We start from the raw sequence: 27466 nt of genomic DNA on the forward strand, positions 1-27466 counted from the left end.
CGCCCGTGACTCGCAGCCCCGTCAGCTTGTTTCTGATGCCAAACTCGGGTTTGCCCTGAGGAACTTTCTAGAAGGAAAGGAAGACACCTAGCTCACACTGGGGTGGTCCACACCGCCCTGCTGACCGGCACCTGGGGGCCGCATGGCCTCAGGCTTGAAGAGCATAATGCATCTGTATTTTCCAAATTACCCAAAGGAACGTCATGATCAGGGGAATTGACATCCTGGTCACCATCCCAGGATGTCCAGGAGAACCCCAGAGTGATGGCCAGAGGCAGCAGAAGGCCCCTCCCGACCTGGCCATGCTCCCGCCCTGCGGCTGGCTTTCCACCCTGGTCTCCAGGCCAGGTCCTCCCAGGAACAGGTAGCGTCCTTCCTCCATGACCAGCCTCAGGAGACCCCCAAGGGCAGCCCCAGGTCGGCTAGGAAAAAGAAGTCACCCTGCCTTCCAAGGATAGCAGGGAGACCAAGCCCAGAGCTGTATGCCACCTGTGCGTTTGGGGCTTCTTGTGGGAGCTGTTTAGTCCCAAAAGGCTCTCAGTATTGGGGTGGGGGACACTTAAGGACGCTTCCTCTGATCTTGGAAGACAGAATCCACAGTGTCCTCCCGTGGCTGCCATGACCAGGAGGACATCGGGGTGGACCTGGCTGTTTTGCATGCCGACCTCAGCTCACCCCTCTCCCCGGCGGTCACGCCGGCCGGACTTCGCATTGGACACAGTGAGGGAAAGTGGCCTGGGGACCTCTGAGCTTAGGTTACACTGGCCTCAAACCTCCGGCTGGGTCACCTGGAAAGACGGCTCTGGGGACATGCCTGTTGAACACGGCTGACATGACATGGGAAGGCCAAGCCACGCAGGGAGGCCCCGTGGGGATTACAGCCCTGGGGAGGCCTCTGGGCTTTTGCCCAGTTAAGCTTGTCCTTGACTGCCACATTGTCCTCCTGCCCCTGCACTCCAGGGGACCCTGAGGGGGAGCCCTGGCCGAGGCCAGGCAGTCCATGCGGTCAGGAGAGACGAGGTGGGATGCAGGGTGTCCTGGTCAGTCCCACGATCAGTCCCACACCTCTGTGACGCCGCACAGAGGCTGGGGCTCTGAGGAAGGCCGTCTTGTTCGCGGCTCGGAGGCGCGAGGGCAGGGCTGTCTGGGCAGCAGCTTCTTGCGCGGTCCTGAGGCTGTACCCTGTGAGCGTCCTGGTCTCTCCCTCTTAGGACACCACCGTGGCTCATGGGCTGCAGCTGAACCCCGATCTCACCCCAACCTCCTCCCAAGGCCACCTGTGAACCCAGGTGGCCCCAGTGTCCACCTCCTAACCTCAGCAGGGGTCAGTCTCCACATATGACCGTCAGGGCCACTCAAACCACAGCCTGGTGTAGCAATCCAAATGCTCTGTGGCCAGTATGGTGGCCAGTAGCCACAAGGGGCTAGTGAGCACTGCAATGTGACTAATGTGACCAAATAAAGCGAATGTTTTATTTTTATGTGACTTTAGTGGACTTCAGTGGCTGCTGGCTGTCCTGTAGGTGGCACAGATCTCAGTCCACATTGATACTGCCACATTTAGAAGATAGGGCAGAGGGAACAAGAGAGGTGCACGGTGTGCTCACATCTACCTGTGGTCCCCAGTAAGGGACACTACCCCTGCTCTGCATATTTGAGGACATCTTGGGCCCATGAGCTCTTGAGGAACACTATTGGCATTTCCTGGGCAAGGGCCAGGATGCTGAATGACTCCAGAAGCACTGACCAGTGCAGAGCCTGAGACTGGACAGCAAAAGCAGGAAATATACCCATGTGTTTGCCCTCAGTGGTGTGTGCAGAGGTGTGTGTGTGCACATGCACACCTGTGACTCTGACACTGCCACGTGCTCACCTGAGTGGGCGTGTAAATCACATCCACCCTCCAACAGTTGGCCCTAAGTCTCTCCTGGGAAGCAACACAGCACCTGCTCAGGGGCAGCCACTACCGCCAAGGGCTCCCTACTGGCCCTGCGGTGCCACCTGGTGGCGGGAAAGTTCTGGCCCTTGAGTCCTGGAGAAGCCGGTTCTCCAACAATGCCTTCTGCCAAAGAATGGGAAGGCAGAGATAAAGGACACAGGTCTGTCCACTCCTACACGCCTTCTGGTAGGAGGTGGCTCAGCCTTGCTCCAGGCCCAGGAGCTGGGGAGGCCTCAGACACGGGAGGGCACTAGGAGGTCCAACCATCCCTGCCTGCGCACTGCCCCTCAAGGCAGGCCCCAGGAGAGGCTGCAACAGGGCTGGGGACGGTCCTGACCTGGCCCCTTCCACTCCTCACCCTGCTCAGGACCTTCTGTCCCTGGATGTCCTGTGTCACCTCTATCCCTCGCAGCTCTCTCTGGAACTTGCATGTGCTCTCTGCCTGGTCCTTTGGTATCACCCAAGCAAGAGGCCCCTGTCCCTCCTGGCCACTCAGTGTGGGTCATTAGACCTGGGCAAGGACACCTGCCTTAATGACATGACCAATGGCCAGAATCTGGAAAGAGAACTCACATAAACCGCAGTCGTGCACCCCCCAGAGAGGGCAAAGTGCGGGCGGGCTCTGCCTCCGAACCCTCAGAAGTGTGAGTCGCCCGTGGGCCTGGGACAGGTAGGCGTGCTCTTGACTCCCAGCTGAGGCCTGGTGAGGGCCGAGGTAAAAGGGCAACTACTGTGGTTTGAGATGCAGAAGTCCTCAAGACAGCTGGCCCAACTGGGGCGATTCATGGTCTTCCTCCCCAGAGCCTACTGTCCCCATCCCCTGAGTAGTACTCAGGGAGAGCCCACTGCCTCCTGCCTCTCCCGCAGGTGCCCTTCTCTGTGACCAGGGCTCACAGTAGCCCTCAGGCGGTGCTGCTGTCCGAGGAGGCCAGGGGCCCAGGACGTCCCTGCAGGTGGTCTCCCAGACCCCAGCTCTGTAGCATTGCTTCTCTGGGTTCCATGGCAGGGCCAGGTGCACTTATTAAAGGGCAGTGAGACAAGCTGACCATAGGAGGAGGATGGGGACGTCACACCAGGGTGTGTGCACAGCCGGGCAAGAGGAATAGCTGCTCATGTCCCACAGAACACTGCAGCTGTAGCTGTGGCCAAGGATGAATGGAACGCTTCAAGACTGCAGGAGGAGCGCTGGGCTGGGGCACGCACTGCGCGAGGCCCTGGGCTAGAGCCTCAGCACCACATAAAAATAAACAAAAAAAGGTTTCCTATCCATCTACAACTACAACAGAAGCAGAAAACAAAAATCCACCAGTGGAGACAGGAACAATGTGTGATGAGTGACGGTCACACCGTGCTGTGTATGAACAATCATGTGTCAACTAAAAACAAATTGCATTCTCAAACGCTTACGATAAAAGGTGTCTCACTCCAGGTCTGAATCCTCAAAGGCAATGGAAACTCCTTTAGTGAGTAACAGGCAGATGGTGTCCCAATCCTGGGGCCACCTGCACGGCTACACAGCACTGAAACCCTCCCCTTAGGATGCCCACTCCCCAGGCAGCCAAAGCTCCGCGCCCTTGTGCGCCAGACCAGGGGCCTTGACTACCTGGGCTGGGATCCAGAACAACGCTGAGCCGTGACAGGAAAAAGCCTTAAATATGAGACATTAAAAAGGAGAGGGAGGAAGAAATCCTAACGATGACAGGGACACTGCTTCTACTCTTCACAGAAGCTCTGGTGCCCATGCAGGTACACGCAGGCCGCACAGCAGCCCGGGCGACAGCAACACCCCCACCTGAGCACTTCCTGCTCTCAGCACCTGGCCACCCACCTCCTGCCCTCAGCACCTGGTCACCCACCTCCTGCCCTTAGCACCTGGCCGCTCACCTCCTGCCCTCAGCAACTGGCCGCTCACCTCCTGTTCAAGCATCAGGCTGAAAGCTGGACCCCAGGTTGGCCCAGGGAAAACGCAAGGCCAGTACAGGCAGCACCCCTGCAGGGGCCTTAACACTGAAACTCTGCAGACAATGACTATCTAGATTTGCTCATCAACCTGGAGACAGAGACAGCGGAGGGCCAGCCGAGGGTGGCACACATATGAATGCCCGAACACACGTAACAGGGCAAATCCTATGAGGACAGGGGCGCTCACCACCGCAGCCCCTGACCTCTGTGCCTGCAGACACAGTGGACTGTGCAGTCCCTGCTGACTGGTGGTCTGGCCCCATAAGACAGGCGGGTGAGTACATGAAGCATGTAGCCAGCTGCTGGTGTGAGGCCTCTCAGATTCCGGTCCCTGCCACTGGATCCACACCGCCCCCATCCTGCCCTGGCAGTGGAGGTCACACGCAGAGCCTCAGCTGACCTGGGACAGGCACATAGCAAGAGTGAACATGAACTTGTTGTTTTTGAGGGTTTTTTTTTTGATATTTATTTTTTAGCTGTAGTTGGACACAACACCTTTGTTTTATTTATTTATTTTTATGTGGCGCTGAGCATCGAACCCAGGGCCTTGCACGCACTAGGTAAGAGCGCTACCGTTCAACCCCAGCCCCATGGACCTGTGGTTTTAAAGCAGAGATCTGGAGGCAATGACTGCAGCCTACCACGGCCCTGCTGTTGGTCAAGTTTACAGACCCTCCCCGGACCTGCAACCCAGACCCCCGTCTGCCCTGCGGGTTGGTCGGGACCACGTAATGCCTGCTGAATTATGAGTATCAATAGGACTATGGAGTCTGGCCCAAAACCCACAAAGTACGAAAAGATGCCAAAACCAACGGAGCAACAAGGACACTTCCAGTCAAGCAGGGAAAGACGGTGACTTCAACCTCATTCTAGGTGCAGACTCCTTCCACCAAACTCTGACTACAAAGTGCTAGAAGGGACCCAACAAACAGAAGACCCTCCCCAGGAGGGGATCTTCAGAAGGTCACAGTCCACTGCTCTGTGCCTAGACTCCACACTCCTGGTGGGGTCTCATGTCCCCCTGACACAGCACAGCACCAAAGCAAGAAGGCCAGCATTCACCTGCAGGTGGGCACCAGACAGAACCAGTGCACACCTTCAGCCCCAGGCCACGTCCTCAACTCTCTGGGCCCAACACAGAAACCTGTCCCCTGAGGTGGCTGAATTCAATGGCTTACTGGTAACAGATAAAGAAATAAGCATTTCGTATCAACAAAGGAGGTCAACTTTAGTGATAATTTAGTTTTAGCAATGAGCTTCATAGGATTTTGATAAACTGGTCTGTTTATTCAGACACTTAACAGAATTTGACATACTAACCTGTTTTTATTCTACCAGATGGTGACTGAGAGTTTGAATCCACAATATTTGAGTACTCTATGTCCAAGTTGGACTTGTTAGCTTTGTTAGTTATGTGCTTAGGAGAATTCTGAGTGTTAAGTTTTGAGTGCCCAAATAAGGTTCCTTGAAAGTTGAGGGGAATCAAATATATAGAATCTGTAAAAGTGATCTAAAATGTTTAAGTCTCAAGCTCTGTGGGGATTTAATTCACCAGCTGCACACAGAAACAGTTATGTAAGGAGATTTAATATTCCTGAATATTAATTAAAAATCATGTAGGTATTCTATGCAGGAAGGTCACCTGGCGATAAAACCACACACCGAATGGGAGGTTCACGCTCCTTGATAAAAGTGATGTCTGCTCAGTGCTGTGTTCTCCCAAGGCACGGCGTGTACTTCAGCTGGACCCACCATATTAAAGTAGTGACAGGCTGTACTCCTATGAAGACAATGGGGGGCGGGGGGTGGCTTTTCTTTGTCCCTTCCAGCGTGGCATCTTCCACCTCCTCCAAGGTCCTGAGAGAAACACAACTGCCTTGTCTAGAAGTCACTGTCTGGTCACTGACTCACTCCAACTCCTCCTGCACCTAGACACCCACTCCCATGATGCACTTCCCCTCCATGTACACAGTAAGTGTCAACACATTTAACTACTTGAAGTAAATCTAATGGTGATCACTGTGGTGCTAGTCACACGTGACTGCAAAACAATCTCATCCCATCAGCTTCCTCAGTCTCCTAATCACAAGGTCCTACCTCATTTAACCCTATGGAAAACCATCTTCTGGAAGATGCGTTAATTAGTCTTCTAGCTCACCAGGTAGCAGATTTCACAGGAGTGTCACAGTAACTGAATGGCATTTTTAAAAAGTCAAATAGTTTAAAGTAACTTCCAAAAGGTGCCCGACTCTTAAAGAGCAGAACATATAATTTAAGATAAAGTATTATTCTTATAAAACATAGCTGACTTCAAATAATTAAGAGAATGTGTCCTCAGAGAAAAGAAAATGATCAGACAAAAAAATAATCGCATATAAACATATAGTCTCAGATTTTATTTTCATAATTATCTTCCTATAGAAGCAATAATCTGTATTTCTATAACAACACATTTAATATTTTACTCGTCAAAGAGCTGGAAAAAATAGGAATAAAGCACAGATTCCGTTCACAAATACCATACTCTGCATATGTATAAATAAATTCAATATATTAACTATATCCTGCAGACCGACTTCACTCACTGCATTAACAGAAATTGAACACTGGGTTCTGAGCATCTCATGCAGACCCTCATTTGGTGGAGCGAGGACGCTGAAGCCGGGGAAATTATGTTTACTGTAAACACCAAATTTTCCACTTGTGACCACTTCAGGATGAAGGGCTTTATGCAGGTGGAAAGAAAAAGTGAACCAATGCTCTTCCCTGGATTCCAGGAAGAACAGCCCTGGCATCCAAAGACTCTCTCTGTCCTGCACACCTGTTCCTAAGGGCAGCCGGGGCTCTCTGTCTCAAGCCCTGCATGCTGATCCAAGCCCAGCTGCATGCAGCCACAGGATCCACTGACTCCTTCCTTTTTCTCTTCAAATTCTCAGTATGAGGGAAAACTTCAAATTAATTTCCCCCTGCAAGGGGATAATGAGTAATATGGTCTGGAGATAGACGGTCTAAAATATCTTTGAGTACCACCAATCTGTCTAACACAGCTAACTCGCTCAAATGAGCATTAATATAGGACTCCAGAAGTTTCTGACTGCATCTTTAGAGTACACACAGCAATAATGGGACCTTGGAAACATTGATTTCTCTTTAAATAAAAATGCCTAGCACAACTTCATTTCGATTGCTCATACTCTCAATACTTAATGAAAATGAGCATCAAATTCATGGGTGTTCTGCGTCAGCCCCACAAAACAGAGGGTACACTGACCTGTACCCACTCGAGCACACCTGCCCAAGGGTGCTCTTCCAGATGAGCTCTCCCCAGAACTGTGGCCAGTCACTCCGATACTCCTCCTAGTGCTTCCGGAAGTCCACACTAAGCACACTACAGCAAACAAAGGGTGCCCTCCGGGACAGGGTGTGAGTGAAAGGAACCTGCTCTGGGCACATGGCCTGCGGAGTGTGCCCTGCTGCTGCTGCTCCTCCTCCTCCTAGCCTCTTTCCAATTAACAGATTATGAGATGGGTCTAAGCCACCCGGGGTGCAAAAGGAATGCTTCAAAAATAATATTTTAGTAAAACACTATGAAGTATGAAAATATTGGCAGCCCTGGGCTTTAAATACATGTCACTCAGGAACAACTCTTCTCTCTCAGCCACATTTTTGCAGTACACAGCATTTCGCACGTCAGGAAGAGCTGGCACCTCTAAATGAGCAAGAGATCATCCCTTCAGGGAGAAGCACCCATGGGTGCAGACTGATGGAAACAGGGCCTCTGTCTTAATGCACAGAAAGGTCTCCACTGGCTGCTCCTGGTTAAGACTCAGGTAGGGTTACAGACAATCACACTATTTTTTTTTTCTTTTTTGATGGAAGAAACACCCACACTTCATAAAGAACTAGAGACATTTACAGTATCATTTTAGCAGGCTACCTTTAGAATTTGGTAAAATCACATTTAAAAGCTTAAATGCATCTTTTACTGGGCTAAATAATATTGTGAGCCTCAAAATCATTTCAGTATCAACCCTGTCTCTTAAAAGATTTAACAATTAAAGATATCTAATATCATGGGAGAAAAATTTCTTCTGCAAAACAAAACAAAAAAAGTTTCAAAATAATCATTTCTACCAGTAAACATCACTTTTAGCAGCAATATTAAATAAAATGCAAAGAAAATGTTCTAACAATAAATTATAAGAACCCAAGAAAGAATAATATGCCTATTTCTCCTTTGGTTTAGGATAATTTGTCTAGAGTTTAGCTTGAAAATTTTGAAATCAACTGTATTAATGTGTGACAGTATAGTTTCAGCTAATTCTTGCTCTTACAGTGCTTCACAGGGGAATTAGCTGATTCAGGAAAATGGTAACTAAAATTCCACTTTTGTTAGCATTCAAAATCCTGACTTCACTGGAGTGCAGGTGCCCCCAAGCCAGCCCCAGGTCCATGAACATGCGTGCCAGGGATCCTCCTCCTCCTCGCTCCTTCCGCAGGTGCAGGGCTAGCAGAGTCCTCCTGAATACTCATCCTCCTCCTCCTCGGCAGCTGCCGTGCTGATGCCGTCAGGCTTGGCCTGTGGAGTTGCTGGCGCTTTCTTCTTGATCCCCCCTCCTGGAACTACCAAGCTCAGGCCCAGCTTAGCGTACTGTGAATGGCAAAGCATGATCTTAGAGCTGGAGAACCAGAATCCCAACACACGCTGTCTCAACAACAGTTAACTCCCCTCCAGAACACCAAGACCACCATGAGATAGAAAGCACACGATGCTGCCATCAGATGTTTCATGACCAACATGCGACAGCTGCAAAAATATCAGCTCCCTGTCACACTTGGAAATCTGAGATATTGTGGACATGCAGAGTTAGGTACTCCTCCTAGTACCTATGAAGTACAGCTCACCTGAATAAATCAGAGTGTGAGCTGGGGGCAAACTGTGTTAAATATTATAAATTTATGAAAGCACACGTAAGAATTTACCTAGAAAAAACTGGCTTCTCCACATGTATCATTTTTTTAAAAAATTAAAGGTCTTTAAATGATTGAATTCCAAAGTTATCAGATCAAATAAATGGGCACTCATAAACCTAATGAAGAAGGGAAACAAGAACAAGCCACAGATAGCCACAGCTCGTGTGTGAAAGGCATCACGTGAGGCTGTCCCCATAGTGACTGGAGCATTCTTCACAGCTGTTTGATAGCTGAGATCCCTGAGGCTTAGAGATGGCCCACTAACAACCTGCTTCACACAGCTGGCCTCAAAGATGTTCATGGGCTGCAAGAGCCATTTCATGATGGGCCTCTTCTGACAGGGCACCTAAAAGCAGCTTATTACATTGGGAAACTGACAGAGGACAGCAGATGGAAGGACAAGGTGAGAAGCGTGGTTAACATGGTTAGATGGGTATTAAACGGCCATAACCCAGGCAGCTGACCTCCAGACTCCCCAGACCTATGGGGAAAGGCAATGGCATGGGCCAGCTCCTCCGAGTGTGATGAGGCAGGAGACCGCTGCCTCCCAAGAGCAGAGTGGCAGGCTGGCTCAGGGCCCCCAGGAGTAGAGGGGCAGGCTGGCCTAGGTGCCCCCAGGAGCGCAGGGGCAGGCTGGCCGGGGCACTCACGTCATTGTCCATGTACTTGAAGAGCGGAGAGCTGCAGACCTCCGACACCTGGTCCTGGTCCTGCTGATCGTAGCCCTCCAGCAGCTGCTCCAGGGCGGCACAGTCCTCGCTGCCGCTGAAGCCAGGTATGCTACAGCAAGACAGGGCACACGTCAGTTTCCCTGGGCGCACTGTGCGCCAACACAAGCCCGTAGTCTGCAGCCACCGGGACTGTCACCAGGGTGAGCGAGGCTACTGGTGCCCGCTAGGTGGGAACAAGTATGCTGCTCACACCCTGCAGGGCACAGGCACAGCCTGCTCAAGGAACCAGTGAGCCCAGACCTTACTACTGAGCAGATACCAGCACAAGAACCTCCTTCTAACCTTGCAACACACAATCTGAGCACTTTCCTTTCTTCTTCTTCTTCTTTTTTTTTTTTTTTGGTTGTTGTGTCCCTTATTTCTTTGAAGTTGAATAGAACAAAATGACAGGTCATTTACTCCATGCAGACCCACAGGGGGCGGGCGGGGGGGGGGGGGACGACAGGCAAGAAAACACCTTGTAAAACTAAAATCTTTAAAAACTAAAATTGAGTGCTCCTATTCCATTTATAAAAAACGGTTCATGGCCAAGCAGCAAGCCTGGCTTAAGGAACAGAAATAGTAGCACTGTAGGTAAGAGGAATGAGTCTGTGCCTTACCTGTAGCTCTCCCTGACACACCTCTCTGCAGCCACATAGTCGTTTCTGTGCAGGTGAACCAAGACTTGAGCAATTGTTTTCTAAAATGAAAGAAAATCATGGACCAAATTGACAACTACTTCATTAATTTCCTGGAAGCATTTAAAACACCTGGAATTTAAGAGTTTGGGTTTATATACAGATGTATAAATTTTGCAGTAGCTTCTACAGGACATCTGAGAAAAGATACCCTACAACAGTAACTCTCCAACACTGATGTGTGCATAAACCACCCAGGGACTGTGCTGAGCAGGCCCAAGATCAGCCTGAGATGCTGCTGCCATTCCCAACCTGCTCCCAGGTCTGGGGACCATAAAATCTGAGAACATAATCAGCACATGCTTGAAACAGAGTGTCTTTCAAATATCTCTATGATCTTAAAAAGGGAATCAAAAAGAAGAGGAAGGACCCATAGCTCTATAAGTACCCTCTGAAATTCTTAACAAGATACCTGTAAAGAGTATGAATGAAAACTTGAAGTAACAGGAACAATGACGTGAATCAACAACAGGAGTGGTGCGACCAGGACGCGGCTGACAGGAGTGGGAACAGCTCTCCGTAGAGTGCTTTCAGGTCTTCACCATCTCCACTCTTTTACTGTTCTATCTTTAAACTGATGAGTCCTTCTTTTGTCATCTCCATTATAAGATTAAGCTCACCTAGTATTTCATTTAATCCTAAAATTCCCACTTACTTCATTTCTATAGTTTTCTATGATATTAAATTTTTTCTATAAAAAATAACAGGTCCTCTTTTCCATTCCTTCCCACTATGTTCACCCTTTCTTGTAGAGCAGGTGTAACCAAGTGTGTATGTGGGAATTCCACCAGCTGGGTCACGCTAGGGTTGGTGCAGTTCTCTTTTCTTAAAGCTGCTCTTTTTCCTGGTTTTATATGATGAGTAATTCTGGACTGTACCCTGGGTGCTTGAGAAGGTCACATTGCATAGACTGATGGATTTCTCAGGAATGCGGATGTTTTTAGCGGGCAATCAGTTATCTCAAGCTCAGACTATTAATGGGACTGGCTTTGGTGGGCAGCAGTTCCAGTCATAGCTCTGATCCTTTGCTGTCCTTCAGCTGCTTCTGGACTGTCCCACAAATGAGCTCTTCACGGGTAGGGGAGACCTGGACAGTGCTGAAGCTGTCCTGCAGTTCTAGACTGGGCACCACTGCTCTGGTCTGCCTGCACAGGCAGAGCTGAGACGAGGAGGGCTGCGTGTACGGGGAGTCCCTTCCCATGCTCTCTCTTGGCTCCTCTGAACCATCCCAGCTTAGCTCTATAACTAGAGCTCAACCCTAAGCCAGGTCAAGGGGGAAGAGGGAAACAGCAGGGCCTCTCTCCCAGCTCCTCTGCCCAGAAGGATGGGGTTTCCTTTGAGCTTTCTGCTGCTGCAGCCTGAGCCCTTCCACGTGACGGGGATTCTCAGGGAAACACTCCAACAGGCAACAGAAACCCTACACTGCTTGCTACTCCCTCCACCTGCTCTTCTTCACTTTCAGGGTCCATGGGTGGTGGCTTTCTGTATTTTATTTGGCAGTTTTAGTTGTAATCAGCAAGAAAGGTCAGAGAAATAGCCCATGAAGTATTATTTTACAGAAATACAAATATCCACAGAACCCTTGCTTATTCTTATTTATACCAATATGGAAAATTAACTAATGTAAAGCCAAAAACAAGCCATTTCAAGAATACCTTATAACAAGTTGGGTAATTCTCAATTTCCTTATAAATATTTTTTTCTTTCTGAATAGAGAGTGCCGCCTCATCGAACCTGAAGACAAAACGAAGAAATGTCAAGGCAGGGTTGAGTGATCTGTAGCAGAGGTCACCCGAGATGTATCTGATGTCACAGACTGTAGAGAAACAACAAAGACAGGTGTTTCACCAAGTGCTCCGTAGGCTGTTCACAGCAGCTCTGCTCACCTGGCCTTAGGGCCTGCTCTCCCCTCCTAGGCATCAAGCTGACACCCCAGGCAAAGGAACTGAGTCAGCTCAAACGGAGAGCTCGAGTGTGGCAGGGACCATCGTCAGTGTCTGACAAATCCCACCAACTGCTCCGAGAACGGTATGAGACAAACCCCGACTTCTGCACCTGACTCCTTTCCCTGGGTGCGCCCTCCTCCCTCCCAGGCCTCCCTGCTACGCCACTGGCTCCCGTGAGCCAAACCCTGCACCTTTCACCTTCGACACTCATCTTTTCTATCTACCCTCACCCATTCTCTTTTCTTCATCCCACCAAGGTCAGAGTAGAAAGATAAGAGGAAGGGGATTGGTTGAAACATCTTCCCACCCCTTTCTCACTCCCCAGCCTTAACTCCATCACACCCCGACTGGCTGCCCATCTCCCTGTGAAGTTCCTTCACACTCTGAATCTCAGGCCTCGCTGACTAGCACCTCACTCATGTCTGGCGCCACCTGCCGTCTTCCTATTTCTCTCAAACCCACCAACAGTCTGGACATGGCCCAGGGACGTGGCCTTGGGAGCTGACACAACCCAGTAACCAAACAGCACAAGAGAAGCCAGCCAATCCCTAAAAAACAAATACCAAATGTCTTCTTTGATATAATGAGAGCAACTAAGAATAGAGCAGGGAGGAAAAGCAGGAAGAAAAGATTGATATTAAACAGAGACACGAGATGGGAGGGAAAGAGCGAGAAAAGGGGAATTGCATGGAAATGGAAAGAGATTCTCATTGTTATAAAAAACTACATAAAAGAGGTTGTGAGGGGAATTGGAAGGAAAAACAAGGAGGGAAATGAATTACAGTAGATGGGATAGAAAGAGAAGATGGGGCGGGGGAGGGGGATAGTAGAGGATAGGAAAGGTAGCAGAATACAACAGTTACTAGTATGGCATTATGTAAAAAGGTGAATGTGTAACCGATGTGATTCTGCAATCTGTATTTGGGGTAAAAATGGGAGTTCATAACTCACTTGAAACTAATGTTTGAAATATGGTATGTCAAGAGCTTTGTAAGGTTTTGAACAACCAATAAAAAAAAAAAAAAAGAAGAAGCTGCACTGTTAGAACACAGAAGGAGAAGAGGTGCTGTGACCCAGAGTAAAGTAATGCCACATGGAACAAGTTGCACGATGTGCTCTGTTTCTCTGCATGTTTATCATCTTTAAAAAATAGTTGCATACAAGTCTTAGCAAATAAAAAAATCAGTATTTTCCATACATTTTATTAGATAACAGATTGAAATTAGAAATCAACAGTAAGAAAATTTATAGAAATCACATAAACAAACGGAGATTAAACAATACTCTTTCAAATGATGAATGGATCATTGAAGAAATGAGAGAAGAAATATTTAAAAAACCCTAGAATCAAACAAGAATAATGATCCAATACACCAAAACCTCTGGGACACTATTAAGATGTTACTCATAGAAAGTGGCTTCATTAAAAACACAGAAAGGTCCCAAATAAACAATCTAATGCTATATCTCAAGGCCCTAGAAGAACAGGAACAAACTAATTCCAAAATCAGTAGAAGAAAGGAAAAAATTAAGATCAGAGCTAAAATTAATGAAATAAGAGTATTTTAAAAATACAAAAGATCTTTGAAAAGATAAACAAGATTGGGAGATTGGGTTGGGGTTGTGGCTCAGTGGTAGAGCCCTTACCTAGAATGTGTGAGGCCCTGGGTTCAATCCTCAGCACCATATAAAAATGAATAGATACAATAAAGGTATTGTGTCCAACTGCAACTAAAAAATAAATATTAAAAGAAAAGAAACAAGACTGATAAATAACTAGCCAAACTCACTAAAAGAATGAAAGAGAAGACCCAAATCAACAAAATTAGAGATAAAAAAGGAGATCACCAGAGACATTTCTGAAATCATTAGGAGATACTTTGAAAATTTATATCTTACCAAATAGGCAAACTAGAAGATACTGACAAATTCCATATAACCTTACCCAAACCGAACCAAGATACAGAAAACACAAACAGACCAGTACCAAGCAATGAGATGACAGCAGTGATAAAAGGCCGCCCAACAGAGAAAAGCACAGGAGGCCAGACAGAACCTCAGCAGAATCTACCAGATCTGCAAAGAACTAGTATGAATCCTCCTCAAATAATTCCATGAACTAGAAAAGGAAGAGACACTTCTAAACTTGATTCTATAAAGCCGGCATCAGCCTGATACCAAAACCACACAAAGACACAGCAAGAAAGAAAACTATAGACCCAAATCCATGATGAATAGAGATGGAAAAATCCTTAATAAAATAATTAGAAAAAACACCTTGATCAAGTGGGTTTCACCCCACAGATGCACGCATGGCTGGTTCAACATAGGCAAATCAATAAATGTAATTCATCACTTAAATAGGACCAAGAACAAGAATCATATGACCATCTCAATAGATGCAGAAAGAGCCACTGACAAAATCCAGAATTCACTCATGTTAAAAACTCTGGAGAAACTAGGGGCAGAAGGAATTTACCTCAATGTTACAAAGGTTGTACATGAAAAACCCAAAGCCAGCGTCATTCTGAAAGGACAAAAACTGAAAGCATTTCCTTTAAAATCAGGACAAAGATGTCCACTCTCACCACTTCTACTCAGTATAGATCTCAAAACTCTACCCAGAACATCAAACAAAAGGAAATTAAAGGGATACTATTTAGGAAAAAGAAGTCAAACGATTTCTATTTGCTGATGACATGACTCTATGGTTAGGAGACCCCAAAAACTCTACCAGAAGACTTGCAGAGCTAAAACAGATTCGGCAAAGTAGCAGGATTCAAGATCAACATACATAAATCAATAACTTTCCTGTTCTCCACTGATGAATCTGCAGAGACATAACCTAAAAAAAAAAAAAAAAAAAAAAAAAAAAACAGAAACAAACAACACACCCCACAAAAACAACTCAACTTTAGAATAAAATCTGGAGGTGCAAGATCCATACAATGAAAATTACAGAACACTGCTGAAGAAAGAAATTAAAGACGATCTTAGAAGATGAAAAGACCTACCATGTTTATTTATGGCTTGACAGTAAATCAATATCATCAAAATGACCATATTAACAGTGACATTCTTCACAGAACTGGAAGAATAAAAGACCCAGAACAGCTGAGCAATCTGAGCAACACGAGTGAGGCTGGAGGAATCAGTCATAACACCTGGTCTCCAAGTGTACCATGGAGCACAGTAACAAGAACGGCACAGTGTGGCATAAAGACAGATGTGAAAACCAGTGGGAAGAGAAGACACACAGACAGATCCACAGTCATCTGATCCTTGACAAACACATCAGAAACATATGTTGAAGAAATAAATAGCCTTTCTGACAAATGGTGCTGTGAAAGCTGGCTACCCATACATAGAAGAAGAAAACAGTCCCTGTCCTCACCCCGCACAAAAATCAGCCCAAAGTGAGTCAGAGATCTAGGAATTACACCACACACAGTGAAACTGCTCAGAGAAACTATAGGGGCAACAATCCTGACACATGCACCAACTTCCTTAATAAGACTCCTTAAGTTCAAGAAATAAAACCAAACACCACTAGGTGGGACAGGATTAAATTAGAAAGCTTCAGCACAGCAAAGGAAACAAGGCTGTAAAAAGAGGACCCACAGAATGCCAGAAAGTCTTTGCTAGCTACTCTTACCACAGGAGATTAGTGATCAGAATATATAAAGAACTTAAAAAATGAAACACCAAAATACCTTAAGAATCAATCAATGGGAAAAAGATCCAAAAGAAAACATTTCTCAAAAGGTTAAAATGCAATTAGCCAACAAATATATTTAAAAATGTTTTAACACCCTTAGCAATCAGAGAGATGCAAACCAAGCCTACACTGAGATTTCATCTTACTCCAGTTAGAATGGCAACCTCAAGAACACAAATAACAATACTGCTGGTGAGGATGTGGCAGGAAAAGGTACATTGACAGATTGTTGATGGGACTACAAACCAGTACGTCACTTTGGGAAGCAGTACGGACAGTCATTTAAATACTAGGAACAGACCACTGTATGAATCAACTACTCCACTCCTTGGTATTTATCTGAGAGAGCTAAAATCAGCATACTATAGTGACACATGCAAACCAATGTTTATAGCTGGCAAGTCAAGTAAACCAGTTATGGAACCAGCCCAGGTGCCCATCAATAGACTGTGGATAAGGAAAACGTGGTATATATAAACTCTGCAGTTCTACTCAGCCATAAAGAATGAAATTTATGTCATCTGCTGGTAATTGGATAAACTGGAGAACATCATGCCAAGTAAAATAAGCCAGACTCAGAAAGTCAAGGGCTAAATGTCTTCTCTCACATGCAGAAGCTGAAGAGAAAAAAGAATTTATAGATATATGTGTGTGTGTGTGTGTGTGTATATATATATATTAGAATAATAATTTTATATATATATATATATACGTACCTATCAATCTATACATATATAGATACACATATGTATATATATAATTATTTATTTATTCTAATTAGTTATACACAATGGCAGATTGCAATTCATTTCATATTACACATATAGAGCACAATTTTTCAAGTCGCTGATTGTACACAAAGTATTCTCACGCCATTCGTGTCTTCATACATGTACTTAGGGTAATGATGCTAACTCATTCTACCGTCATTCCTACCCCCTGCCCCCTTCCTTCCCCTCCCTCCTCTTTGCCCTGAAGTTCCTCCATTCCTCCCATGCTCCCTCTCCATTGCTATTATGAGTCAGCATCCTCTCCTCATATCAAAGAAAATATTTGACCTTTGGTTTTTTTGGGATTGACTAACTTCACTTAGCATTATCTTCTCCAACTCCATCTATTTATCTGCAAATGCCATGATTTTATTCTCTTTTAATGCTGAGTAATATTCAATTGTGTATATATGCTAAAGTTTCTTTATCTACTCATCTACTGAAGGACATCTGGGTTGGTTCCTCAGTTTAGCTATTATGAATTGTGCTCTATAAACATTGATGTGGCTGTGTCCCTGTAGTATGCTGTTGTTAAGCCCTTTGGGTATAAGCCAAGGAGTGGGATAGCTGGGTCACATGGTAGTTCCATTCCCAGTTTTCCAAGGAATCTCCCTTCTGCTTTACATATTGGCTGCACCAATTTGCAGTCCCACCAGCAGTGTATGAGTGTACCTTTCCCCCCATATTCTCACCAACACTTATTGTTTGTATTCTTAATAGCTGCCATTCTGACTGGTATGAGATGAAATCTTGGAGAAGTTTCGATCTGCATCTCTCTAATTGCTAGAGATGTTGAACAATTTTCATATGTTTGTTGACTGATTGTATATCCTCTTCTGAGAAGTGTCTGTTCAGTTCCTTAGCCCATTTATTGATTGGGTCTTTTTTTTTTTTTGGTGTTAAGATTTGTGAGTACTTTATATATCCTAGAGATTAGTGCTCTGTCTGATATGCTTGTGGTAAAGATTTGCTCCCATTCTGAGACTCTCTATTCACCTCACTGATTGTTCCTTTTGCTGAGAAGAAGCTTTTGAGTTTGAATCCATCCCATTTACTGATTCTTGGTTTTAATTCTTGCACTATAGGAATTTATAAAAGGGGTTCTCATGAAAACAGAATGAATCAGTAGAGTAGGAGCAGGGGAGCAAGGAGAAAAGAAGGGACAGAAAGGGGAAGAACTGGGGACTGAAACTGACCAAAGTATATCAGGTGCATTTATGAATGTACCATGATGCATTCCAACTTTATATATAACTATAAGCATCAATTAAAAAATAAGTAAATAAATAGAAGGAAGATCAACAGAGTAGAGGAAGGGTATGTGGGAGAAGGGAAGAGGCTGAAATGGAGAAAACTATGTTATATACATCTATGAATATATCAAGATGAACCCCACTATTCTGTGTAACCACAATGCACTGAAAAAAAACACAACTGCATATACACATAGTGGCTTGGATGCTGGCATTACTGCTCTACATGATATGAGTCACCCCAAATTTCTGTAAGCTACGACCTGGCTACCAGTACCTTATAACACAATGCTAGAGAAATGCATTTTGAATTGATGACTTTTTGGAAATAGGCCTGTTTATAAGTTAGCGTGGGTGGGGGTGAACGTCAGAATGCTACGACAGCCCCCCGGACTCTTGCTCCTCATACATATTCCCTGAGTGATCCCTCTTGGGTGTGCACATGGCCTCTGAATATGAGGAGGCCTCAGTCCTGTTATGTGAGACTGACTGGCTAACAGAGCGAGTGGTCTGCCTGAGCTTGCTGGGTGAGCCCTAGAGGGCCTGGGCCCTGCCTGAAGGAAGGATCAGCAGCAAACTACACAATGAAAACTACACAATGCAAACTGTCTATGGGGGACAAACCAAGGCACTGAAGGTGGACTCGAGTCCAGAGTAGTCTCTGGTCAACTGGTGACTAGAGAACAGGGAACATAATGCAAGGGAAGGAATCCTGCCAACAACCAGTGAGCATGGAAGGACCTGAGCCTCAAATGAGGTAAAGGCCACACCTGCCTCCAGCCTGGTGGAACGCGTAGCACAGACCCCCCCCAGGGATCCAGACCACTGGCCCATAGACTCAGTGAGCACAGCTCTGCCATGCTAAGTCTGGGCAATATGTCAAGCAAACAGAAAATGCCAGGGAGACCACAGGGATCTGTGTCATCTATAAGCATGAGCTTATCACAGTCTATCACAGTCTATGTGATTAATTAAATAGATTACCTCAAAATAGTCTGTGGCCACAGTGTCCAGACTCTATCAAAGGATCAGGAGCGTCTCACACATTTAACTACAAAAGCCACATTTTTCACTAGGGATTATTTATTTCTTGGCACAAAAATAGCATTTCTGTGGTCTTATAACTACTTAGCAAAAGATGCAAGAGAAATACTGTGCATTTATGTAAGTTCTTAGTCAAAAAAGTTGATCAACTTCACTAAAAGTTCATTGAACTGTCATATAAAGTCATATATTTTCATGTATATCTAAAAAAATTATTCACAACTTATAATAAAACACAGATGACTTCAACTTTCCCATCAGGTAATTCTTACTACTCCTAAAAAAAAAAAGTATCTAGCTTTGCTGGATATTATTTTTTTAATTAAAAACACTTTTTTTTAATGGTCAATAGACATTTATTTAATTAATTTATTTGTTTAAATGCACTGCTGAGACTTGAACTCAGTGCCTCACCCATGCTAGGCAAGTACTCTACCACTGAGCCACAACCCCAGCCTGATAGTGTTTTTATCTTCTTATAATTCCAAAAAACAAAAAACAAACAACAACAAAAAAAACCCAGTGAGATCCAAATAAAACAAAACAAAACAAAATGTAAACTCCACAGAAATTATTTGTATATGATAGGAAACTGTCTCGACACCTTGTTCATCTCCAGGGGTCTGTGCCCCAGGTCTTACGTTTAGGAAATAATGACACAACCTGACAATCAAGAAACTACTTTTGTGGGTTAGCATTTAAGGAACTTTTGTCATTTATGGAATATACATATTTTTTCTCAAGAGAAAAACATAAAATACAACCAAATAATAGACCAAGAGCCACCCCATAGCTATGCAGAACACGGTGAATGACAAACCTGGCATTACACTTCAGCAACACAGGTCTTTTAAGACTGAATTCAAAGGGCCTACGATAACTTAGATGTCAGGTTTTCTACTTGGCAGTCTGGTGTGTCTCTGCCCTAAATCATGCACAGTCCCAAGTGCAGATTCAAAGCACAAACAGACACAGAATAGTTTTCAAAGATGTACCTGCGTCCTCGTACTAGCAGTCTTGAGGCTTTTCCCAACAGTTCAACAGCCTGCCGGAGGCGCTCCTCATTCTGAAGACAGATATCAAAGATAAGGGAGATTGGTGGCTTTGATGTAGAAATTCACCCCTCAATAACAATTTCCTAAAGTACCAGCACTGGACTGAGGGTACCAAATTGGGAAGTCTACTTCACTACTCTCCAACAGAGAAAGGGAACAGAGTTTGGTTGTAGGCTTGGAAAAGCTTTAAATGGCAGCCAGTTCATTTTCGTTTTCCTATGTTATAAATCTAAACATTCTAATTAGGGACTGAGATTGTAGCTCAGTGTTAGAGTGCTCGCCTAGCATGCGCGGGGCCCTGGGTTCGATCCTCAGCACCACATAAAAAATAAATAAATGGAATAAAAATAAAAAATAAATAAATAAATAAACATTCTAATTAATGAAAAATAAAAGTCAAACTTACTTCAAACACGTTAGCTGTCTGCTGATATAACTGTACAGCCTTTTCTGGATCTACATTTTCTATAAGCCTAAATGAGACAAAAGAATTTGACTTATATGAGAAAAATAGAATTTGTTTTCCAATGGACTTTAGTAAAACAGAAGAGTCTCTGCAGAGCAGTGTTTCCCACGAGAGCTCTGCACACTCACTTGCCAGCTCGCTCCAGGGCCATGGCTGCGGTGTCTGGCGTGCCGTTCTCCAGGTACATCATGCTGGCCTTCTCAATCAGATGGACTGCCTCTGGAAGCTTCTGCATCTCCTGTGGGCAAAGCACGCAGCACAGTCAGAAAACAGCCACTGAAGGAACTCAGAGTTAACCATCAAATTCAGTTATTTTATCCCTATTTCATGAGAGTAAATGACTCAAAAACATACAATAAGCATACAGGAAATGGAGGGTCTTTATGTGGTTATATCCCATGAAGCTTCAGTTAACCAAGCCAAAAAGTACCAGTTAAGTTCTACATTCAGTTCATCAAAACATCACAGACTTTCAGAAGAACTATACAAACTGAAGAAACAAAAAAACTTGCTCTCTATTCTTTTCTAGACATCACAATTCTTTAAACTTTTACTGAGTAACTCTATAAGTAAGCCCTATGCCAAAGATCACAAACTGATAGCTCATTTCCAAGTGTGTTTTATTTGAACCATGAAGTATTTTAAAATCAGATATGTTCATAAAAATTTTGTTTTTATGGCTTCCTTAAAAAAATATTAAAGGCTATGGCAATGGCATGTTTGCTGTCCCACATGGCAATAAAAAGCCAGGGCTGGGCAGCAGCTGTCCCTGTTAGAGGAACAAGCCCCCTCCTCCTGCCCCGAGGCCCAGGCTACCACATCCATTTCAGTTATTCCCCTGTGTCCATTCACAAGTAGCCAGTTTTCAGTGGCTCATGTGACTTAGCAACTTTACTGCCCACTATAGAGCAGCAGGATATGAAGTCTAACAATAACAAAATGACAGAACCAGAGGGCCTCTGTCCACAAACTGTCACTCCCTTAGCCTTGCTGGAGGATAAGTGAAAAGGTACACAACACACTGGTGGATATGACAGCCCATAGGATCAACTGTGGACTCTGTATATCAGGCCTCCTAATGCTGCCCAGTGATGTCCAAAGACATTTAATTCAAGCACAAGACCCTGCCAGACAGCATCTTCACTCATCTGTTGTCCTATCCATTAACCTTTTCTTCAAAGTAGCACCTTTCCAGTCCTCGAATTAAAAGGACACCTGAACATCAGAAACAATGCTTGAACAGCGTGGACACAGAGGGCAGCTCAGCACAGCTGTGCTGTGAGAACACAGTGCTCCACAACTGCTGCACCAGGACAGGACACCCTAACAGCAGGCATAGTGCACCCACATTGCAGACCACCACCTGTGAGCTTCCTCATTCTTGGGGAAACAAATGGGAGGTCACAACAGGTCCCTGGCTGCTGTGGCTGTAAGAGAAATTCTAGTTGCTAAGTCTAATAACCTGACTTCCATCACCAAATAGCAACTAGTTGCATGTTTAGTAAGAAAAGCTTTATTTCTATGGCCAAAGAACAATTTATAATGAGGAAGCAGCATAATTTAAACACTTTCCTATTATTAAAAACTTACATAATTACCAATTTTTTCAATAAAATTCTTGGGCCTAAATATTTGATATTTCTTTATAAAAGATGCACAGAACTGGAATTTCTGGGCCAAAGAGTATAAAAAACTTTAAACATGTTAACAGTTTTTATTAACATTCTTTATTCTTTCCAATGTTTCTAATGTTCTAGAATCAGCAAGCATTCACTGAAAAAAATCAGTAAGTTAACACTATAAACGTCAGAGAAAACAAAAGCTTTATTAAAGTGTAAGTTTTTAAGACAAAGTATTAGGAACATTAAATAATTCAAAATAACTCTACCATATTTGAAAACACATAAAACTGGAAAGAAAAACATTTCACCTCACTTGCTACCTGGCATACCTTGAGAGTCACACTTCCTGCCCAACCACAACAGGATATTAATTCCTAACCTGCTTTTAAGCAGCAAAAATATGTACATTAGTCAAAATATTTCATCCCAAAAGAATCAGTGAAAGCAGCAACTGCTGAGTCTGTGGCTCTCTCTGTTGCCAACTGACATTTATAAAATAAGCAAATATCTCTTCTTTCTATAGCCCAGGAGAAACCAGAAAACAAATACTTGTAAATTTTTACTACATTAAGATGTCCTTAAGTTCTCCAATGTAGGCAGACTTCCCGCATTGCTGCTTTCTGAGCAATACAGAGCTCAGGACCTTACTATCCAGCTTGCATTTCACACTGCCTACCTTATGATACACAAGCATGCCCTGTGGGTCCAGTTAATGCTGTCCTGGACAGGAAATCTTAACTTGGCATCTGTGCTTTACAGTAAGAAACCTTCTCTACCTCCACATAAGTTCCACTTTAACACCCTCTGAATGATTCACTTCACCCACACAACAGTTTGACACATTACTGACCTTCAGCATCATGCCAGCTTGCTCATAAGCTCTGCAAAGAGAACACAGTTTCTCTGATGAGACCTTGGTGTAAGGAGGGCAAGGAGAAGCTCTGCAGGGAAGTACAGCTGGTGGGGAAGTGACTCCAGGGAAGCTGGCCCTGGTGGAGGCATGACCTATCATTCGAGGTGGGGGTTACAGTTACATACACTGCACCATCATTTTCTTCTTCTTTTTTTTTTTTTTTTAAATTTTCAGGGGCAATAATGCCTTACATTTGAGTTGCAGAAATTTTATTTTGTAGATGCAAAATTAAGTAAGGCTTGAATAAGAGGCTAAATGTTAAACTTAATCAAACTTAAACCTAAGTTTAAAAAAAAACACTAAATACTCTCCACAAAAGCAGGAATATGTGTGTGTGTGTGTGTGTGTGTGTGTGTGTATACATACACACACACACACACACACACACACACACACAACCAATGCCTTCCATTGGTACTATAACCTGTCAGGAAAGGGGAAAAGGATCCTAATTCACTTGTTTTTTCATAGGCTAACAAAACAAACTTGAAGATATAATGCTGAATTTCATTTCAGCATCTTTAGTTAGGGGTGACTTCATTTTTAGATCAAGCCGAACACTGAAGCAAAGGCATTAATTATTAAAATTTAAATTAGTTAAATTAATTCAAAGTAATTCACTATTTACAATATAACATGGCAAAACTTTGCTGGTCTATTATATAAAATAGCAACATTTAAAACAAAATTAGCAAATATACAAAAATGTGGAAAATTTACTTACTTGGCAGCATGAAAAAGACTGAATGGATGTAACAATGTCAAAATTAAGGAAAAAAGAGGCAATCAATAGTTTCAAGGACCTCCTATATAAAAGTTAACCAAATCACTGCCAGTTGGCTCCAAAAGACAAATCCTACAAACAGGTAAGAACAAACAAGACAATGACTGCTGCTGTCTCCTAGAATTACATGATTCACAAAAACACTGACAGAACACCCCTTAGATTTTAAACTATTTCTATTATATGTTAACCTAGAATTTTACCAAAATGCAAAATTATTATGACTCTAATTTGCAAGTAAAACAAACATGTTTTAATTGGTAGATTTAAAATACCTTAGGAAGAGTTATTGATTTAAACTACTTTACAACTCTTACCATAAATGCTGACCAAAGATTGCATTTAAAATATTTGTATAAAGAGTTTACGCATTTTCAATGATACTTCTTTATAATAGATGCTTCACTCATCAGCACATGCCTACAGAGTTCCCTCCCCTGTCACAAGGAAAGCCATCACACAAAACCAGTTTCCAATGAAGAACCCTGAAAAGTGTATCTTACAATGAAACGTTACCACAATGCTCCTTCGAGGAATAAAAATGCAGAATCTTTCATCATTTCCTAATTTAAAAGTATTTTACTTCACATGAGGCAATTTTATAACAGGAAATAAGTTTCTGTCAAAATCACCGAAGTCGTTTAATTCCTTTTTAAAGGCTGAAAAAGATACGCCCTGTTATTTTCATGGGCAACGGCTTCCCTCAGGCATGCATCTTTTGCTTGCTCAAACTGTTTGGCATTTTTAAAAGCAACAGCTGAAACAGAGAGAGAAAAAAAAGACTTTCTACTTCCATTATTTAAAAAAAAAAAAAAAACAACTCAAATCATTACTAAAATCTGCATTTTATAAATATCATTAAATATTCTGATTTCAAATACTTAGGAAGTTTCATAAACCTGTAAATACTTTATTGTAAAGCAATTTCCTTACAACTTTTCTAATTATAAATATTTTAGAAGAATTTTCTAAACATTTTCTTTAACTTGTTGACTACTGACAATGTTATCAAGTGCTACAGCAGTGCTCCCAGCGGTGCCAGGTAACAACAGCTTGTTCTTCAGTTGTGAGAACAGCACCTTACTTCAGCTTCAGACTTCATGAGAAAAACACTCTTTCATTATAGCTCAATCAGTCATCTAAATGGAATACTAATAAACACATTAGTTTTACAATAAACCTTCCCTTTTGGCACAATTTTTAAATAAATATCTAAATATGTGTGTGTATAATACATAATTACATGTTGACCTATTAATTAATGTAATATGTATATGTATATTAACATACATGTAATATATATATATATTTTTTGGTTGTTTGTTTTAAAAGATCCTTTATACGTGTTTAGGTCTCTTTCAAAAAGACAGCTCACTGATCAAAGAGCTGAAGTATGCTGACAACTGTTTTAAAAGTGTACTCATCAGTGCAAAAGAATTAGGAGAGTTCCTAAAATGCAATTTAGCAAATGTTGAAAAACTTATCAAGAGTTGCTCGCAAAGTAAAAGCACAGATTTAAGAAAAGTGTTATTTATTGTTATTTCTTAAAAATACTCTTGAAATTTTTTAATAAAATTCTGAAAACTAGATCCTGAAACTACTCCCATCCCTCATTTTCCATTTTAAAAATTTTAATGATTAAATGTATTTTGCATAACCCCTTCATGTTAAAGGGGTTATGCAAAATACATAACATGAACATGAAAATCTGACTGAGATTTATTTCTGAAAGCAGTGTGTGGGGCATAAAAAATAAATCTGTTAGATTCCCTCAAAGAGAAGGCTGGCCTCAATTTCAGAAGCCTCCTGCATTAGGTGTCCATGAACTTCATATGAAGCTGGAGCTTTGAATAAAGCAAAGAGCTGAACACTCATTTGCTGGCTTTTATTTTACACAAAAAAATAAACTCTAGGGTATACTTGCTAGTTTCCTTGTATCTGATTTCTCTTCTTTGGTGATAAACCAAAGCTTGCCCACAAGCACTTGACCTAGATGGTCTCCATGCCAGGCTCACATATGTGATCAGGCTATCACTAAGATGCAATGAAAATGTGTCTGAGGAACTTTAAAATTTTATTTATATGTAAAATAACAGAGATGCTGAAAGCCAGCCTACCATTCCATAACTAAAATCACTAAACTTCTAGCAAATTCCTGTTGCATATTTCAGACTTTTTATATCTTAGTGTCTGTATGTAGCTTAACACTTCATGAATATATTAAGTGTATCTCAAAGTGAGGCTCATTAAAAAAACATAACAGGGAAAAATTCGATTTGCAGACTGCTTCCAATGAGGCTAAGTTACAAAAAAAAAAACCTTTAAAAAGAAAATTCTTTATTCAATAATAGGAAGCATAATAGAGGAATATGGCAAAACATGGCAAAACTATGGACACAATACTGTATACAAATAACTGAAGTTGAATATATAAAGAAGGCTAAAAAACTGCAGCTGGTACCACCAACCCTACCCACCTCTGCTGTCATGAAGAACAGGCCTGGGATCCTAACTCAGCACTCAACACACATGAACAGAAAAAAATACTATGGCTTGTTAAGTTGGTCTGTTTTGGTGGTTTTTGTTTGTTTTTTTAACTACTAAAGCCTTATAGGAAGCACTAAGTAAGTATATGCTGAAACAAGGTGACTGGACATTGCAGCCACGGGATGACAGGCACCAATACCTGCTTTTCCATATTCAGAAGCAGCACTGTCATAGTCTGGCTTCCATTTTAAAAAACCAGTTTTCAGGCTAGAATGAAAGAAAAACACATTAAACAGAAGTGTCGGTCTGTCTGCTGTCATCGTTGGGGAGAGGCGAGAGGTGCAGACCAGGGACGCCACTGCACACCCAGAAACACACATGCCGATGACAGCTCTCTGCCACCCAGACAGACCGACAGGGCCCAATGCCACTCGGACAGACCGACATGGCCCTGGCCCTTTCTCCCCGACAGACGGACAGGTCTCCCTGCCACGCGGACGGACCCACAAGGCCTCCTCCCACCCAGACAGACGAGAACCCCTGCCACCCAGGAACTCCTGTCACCCGGGCGGACAGACGGGCCCCTGTCACTGGGACGGACGGACGGACGAACCCTCCCTCCCGACCGGGAAGGCCGCATCCTCCCACCCCGCGGAGTCCCCGCGGGAGCCCGGGCGGCGCTGGCCGGCGGCGTCTCCGCTAGCCGCGGGCTGGGCGGGAGCCGCGGGCTGGGCGGGAACGACGGGGCCCCGCGGAGGGCCACTCACTACTTCTCCGCCTTGGCCAGGTGCTCCAGCCCCTCGTTTATCTTCTGAGCCGCCATCTCCACTGCGAGAATCCCCCACGCCCACAGCGACGCCGCAGCTTCCGGAGCTGGAGGAGCCGCGAGGGAAGCCGGGACGGTGCGCAGCCAGCACTACGGCGGCCGCGGAGCTCAAACCCGCCGCCGCGAAGGGCATTGCGCGCAGGCGCACAGCAGCAGGGCGGGCCTGAGCGCACTCGCGGGTGTTCAGCGAGCTCCTGTGGCGTGTCGGGCGCTGCTCGACGCCCCGGAAAACCCGGGGTGCGACCGACACACTCCGGGCCTCGGGGAGCCTGACTTCTAGTGCGGTGAAAATGCTGGGG

General features: G+C 44.1%; 1 protein-coding gene across 1 annotated transcript; it reads right to left on the reverse strand.

Annotated features, from left to right (window-relative positions):
* Positions 1 to 7580: 7580 nt before the first annotated feature.
* Positions 7581 to 27246, reverse strand: Napg (NSF attachment protein gamma). Its single transcript, XM_026412445.2, has 12 exons — positions 27109 to 27246; positions 26541 to 26608; positions 24527 to 24611; positions 23795 to 23812; positions 23008 to 23038; positions 20664 to 20773; positions 20476 to 20542; positions 20010 to 20080; positions 11939 to 12017; positions 10206 to 10285; positions 9526 to 9655; positions 7581 to 8552 (listed from the first exon to the last, which is right to left on the reverse strand). Exons 1-12 carry the CDS (start codon positions 27162 to 27164, stop codon positions 8409 to 8411), a joined length of 939 nt encoding a protein of 312 aa, XP_026268230.2. The 5' UTR covers positions 27165 to 27246; the 3' UTR covers positions 7581 to 8408.
* Between the last annotated feature and the right edge of the window lie 220 nt (positions 27247 to 27466).

This window comes from Urocitellus parryii, chromosome 13 (genome assembly GCF_045843805.1).
Source record: "Urocitellus parryii isolate mUroPar1 chromosome 13, mUroPar1.hap1, whole genome shotgun sequence".
Lineage (NCBI taxonomy): Eukaryota > Metazoa > Chordata > Mammalia > Rodentia > Sciuridae > Urocitellus > Urocitellus parryii.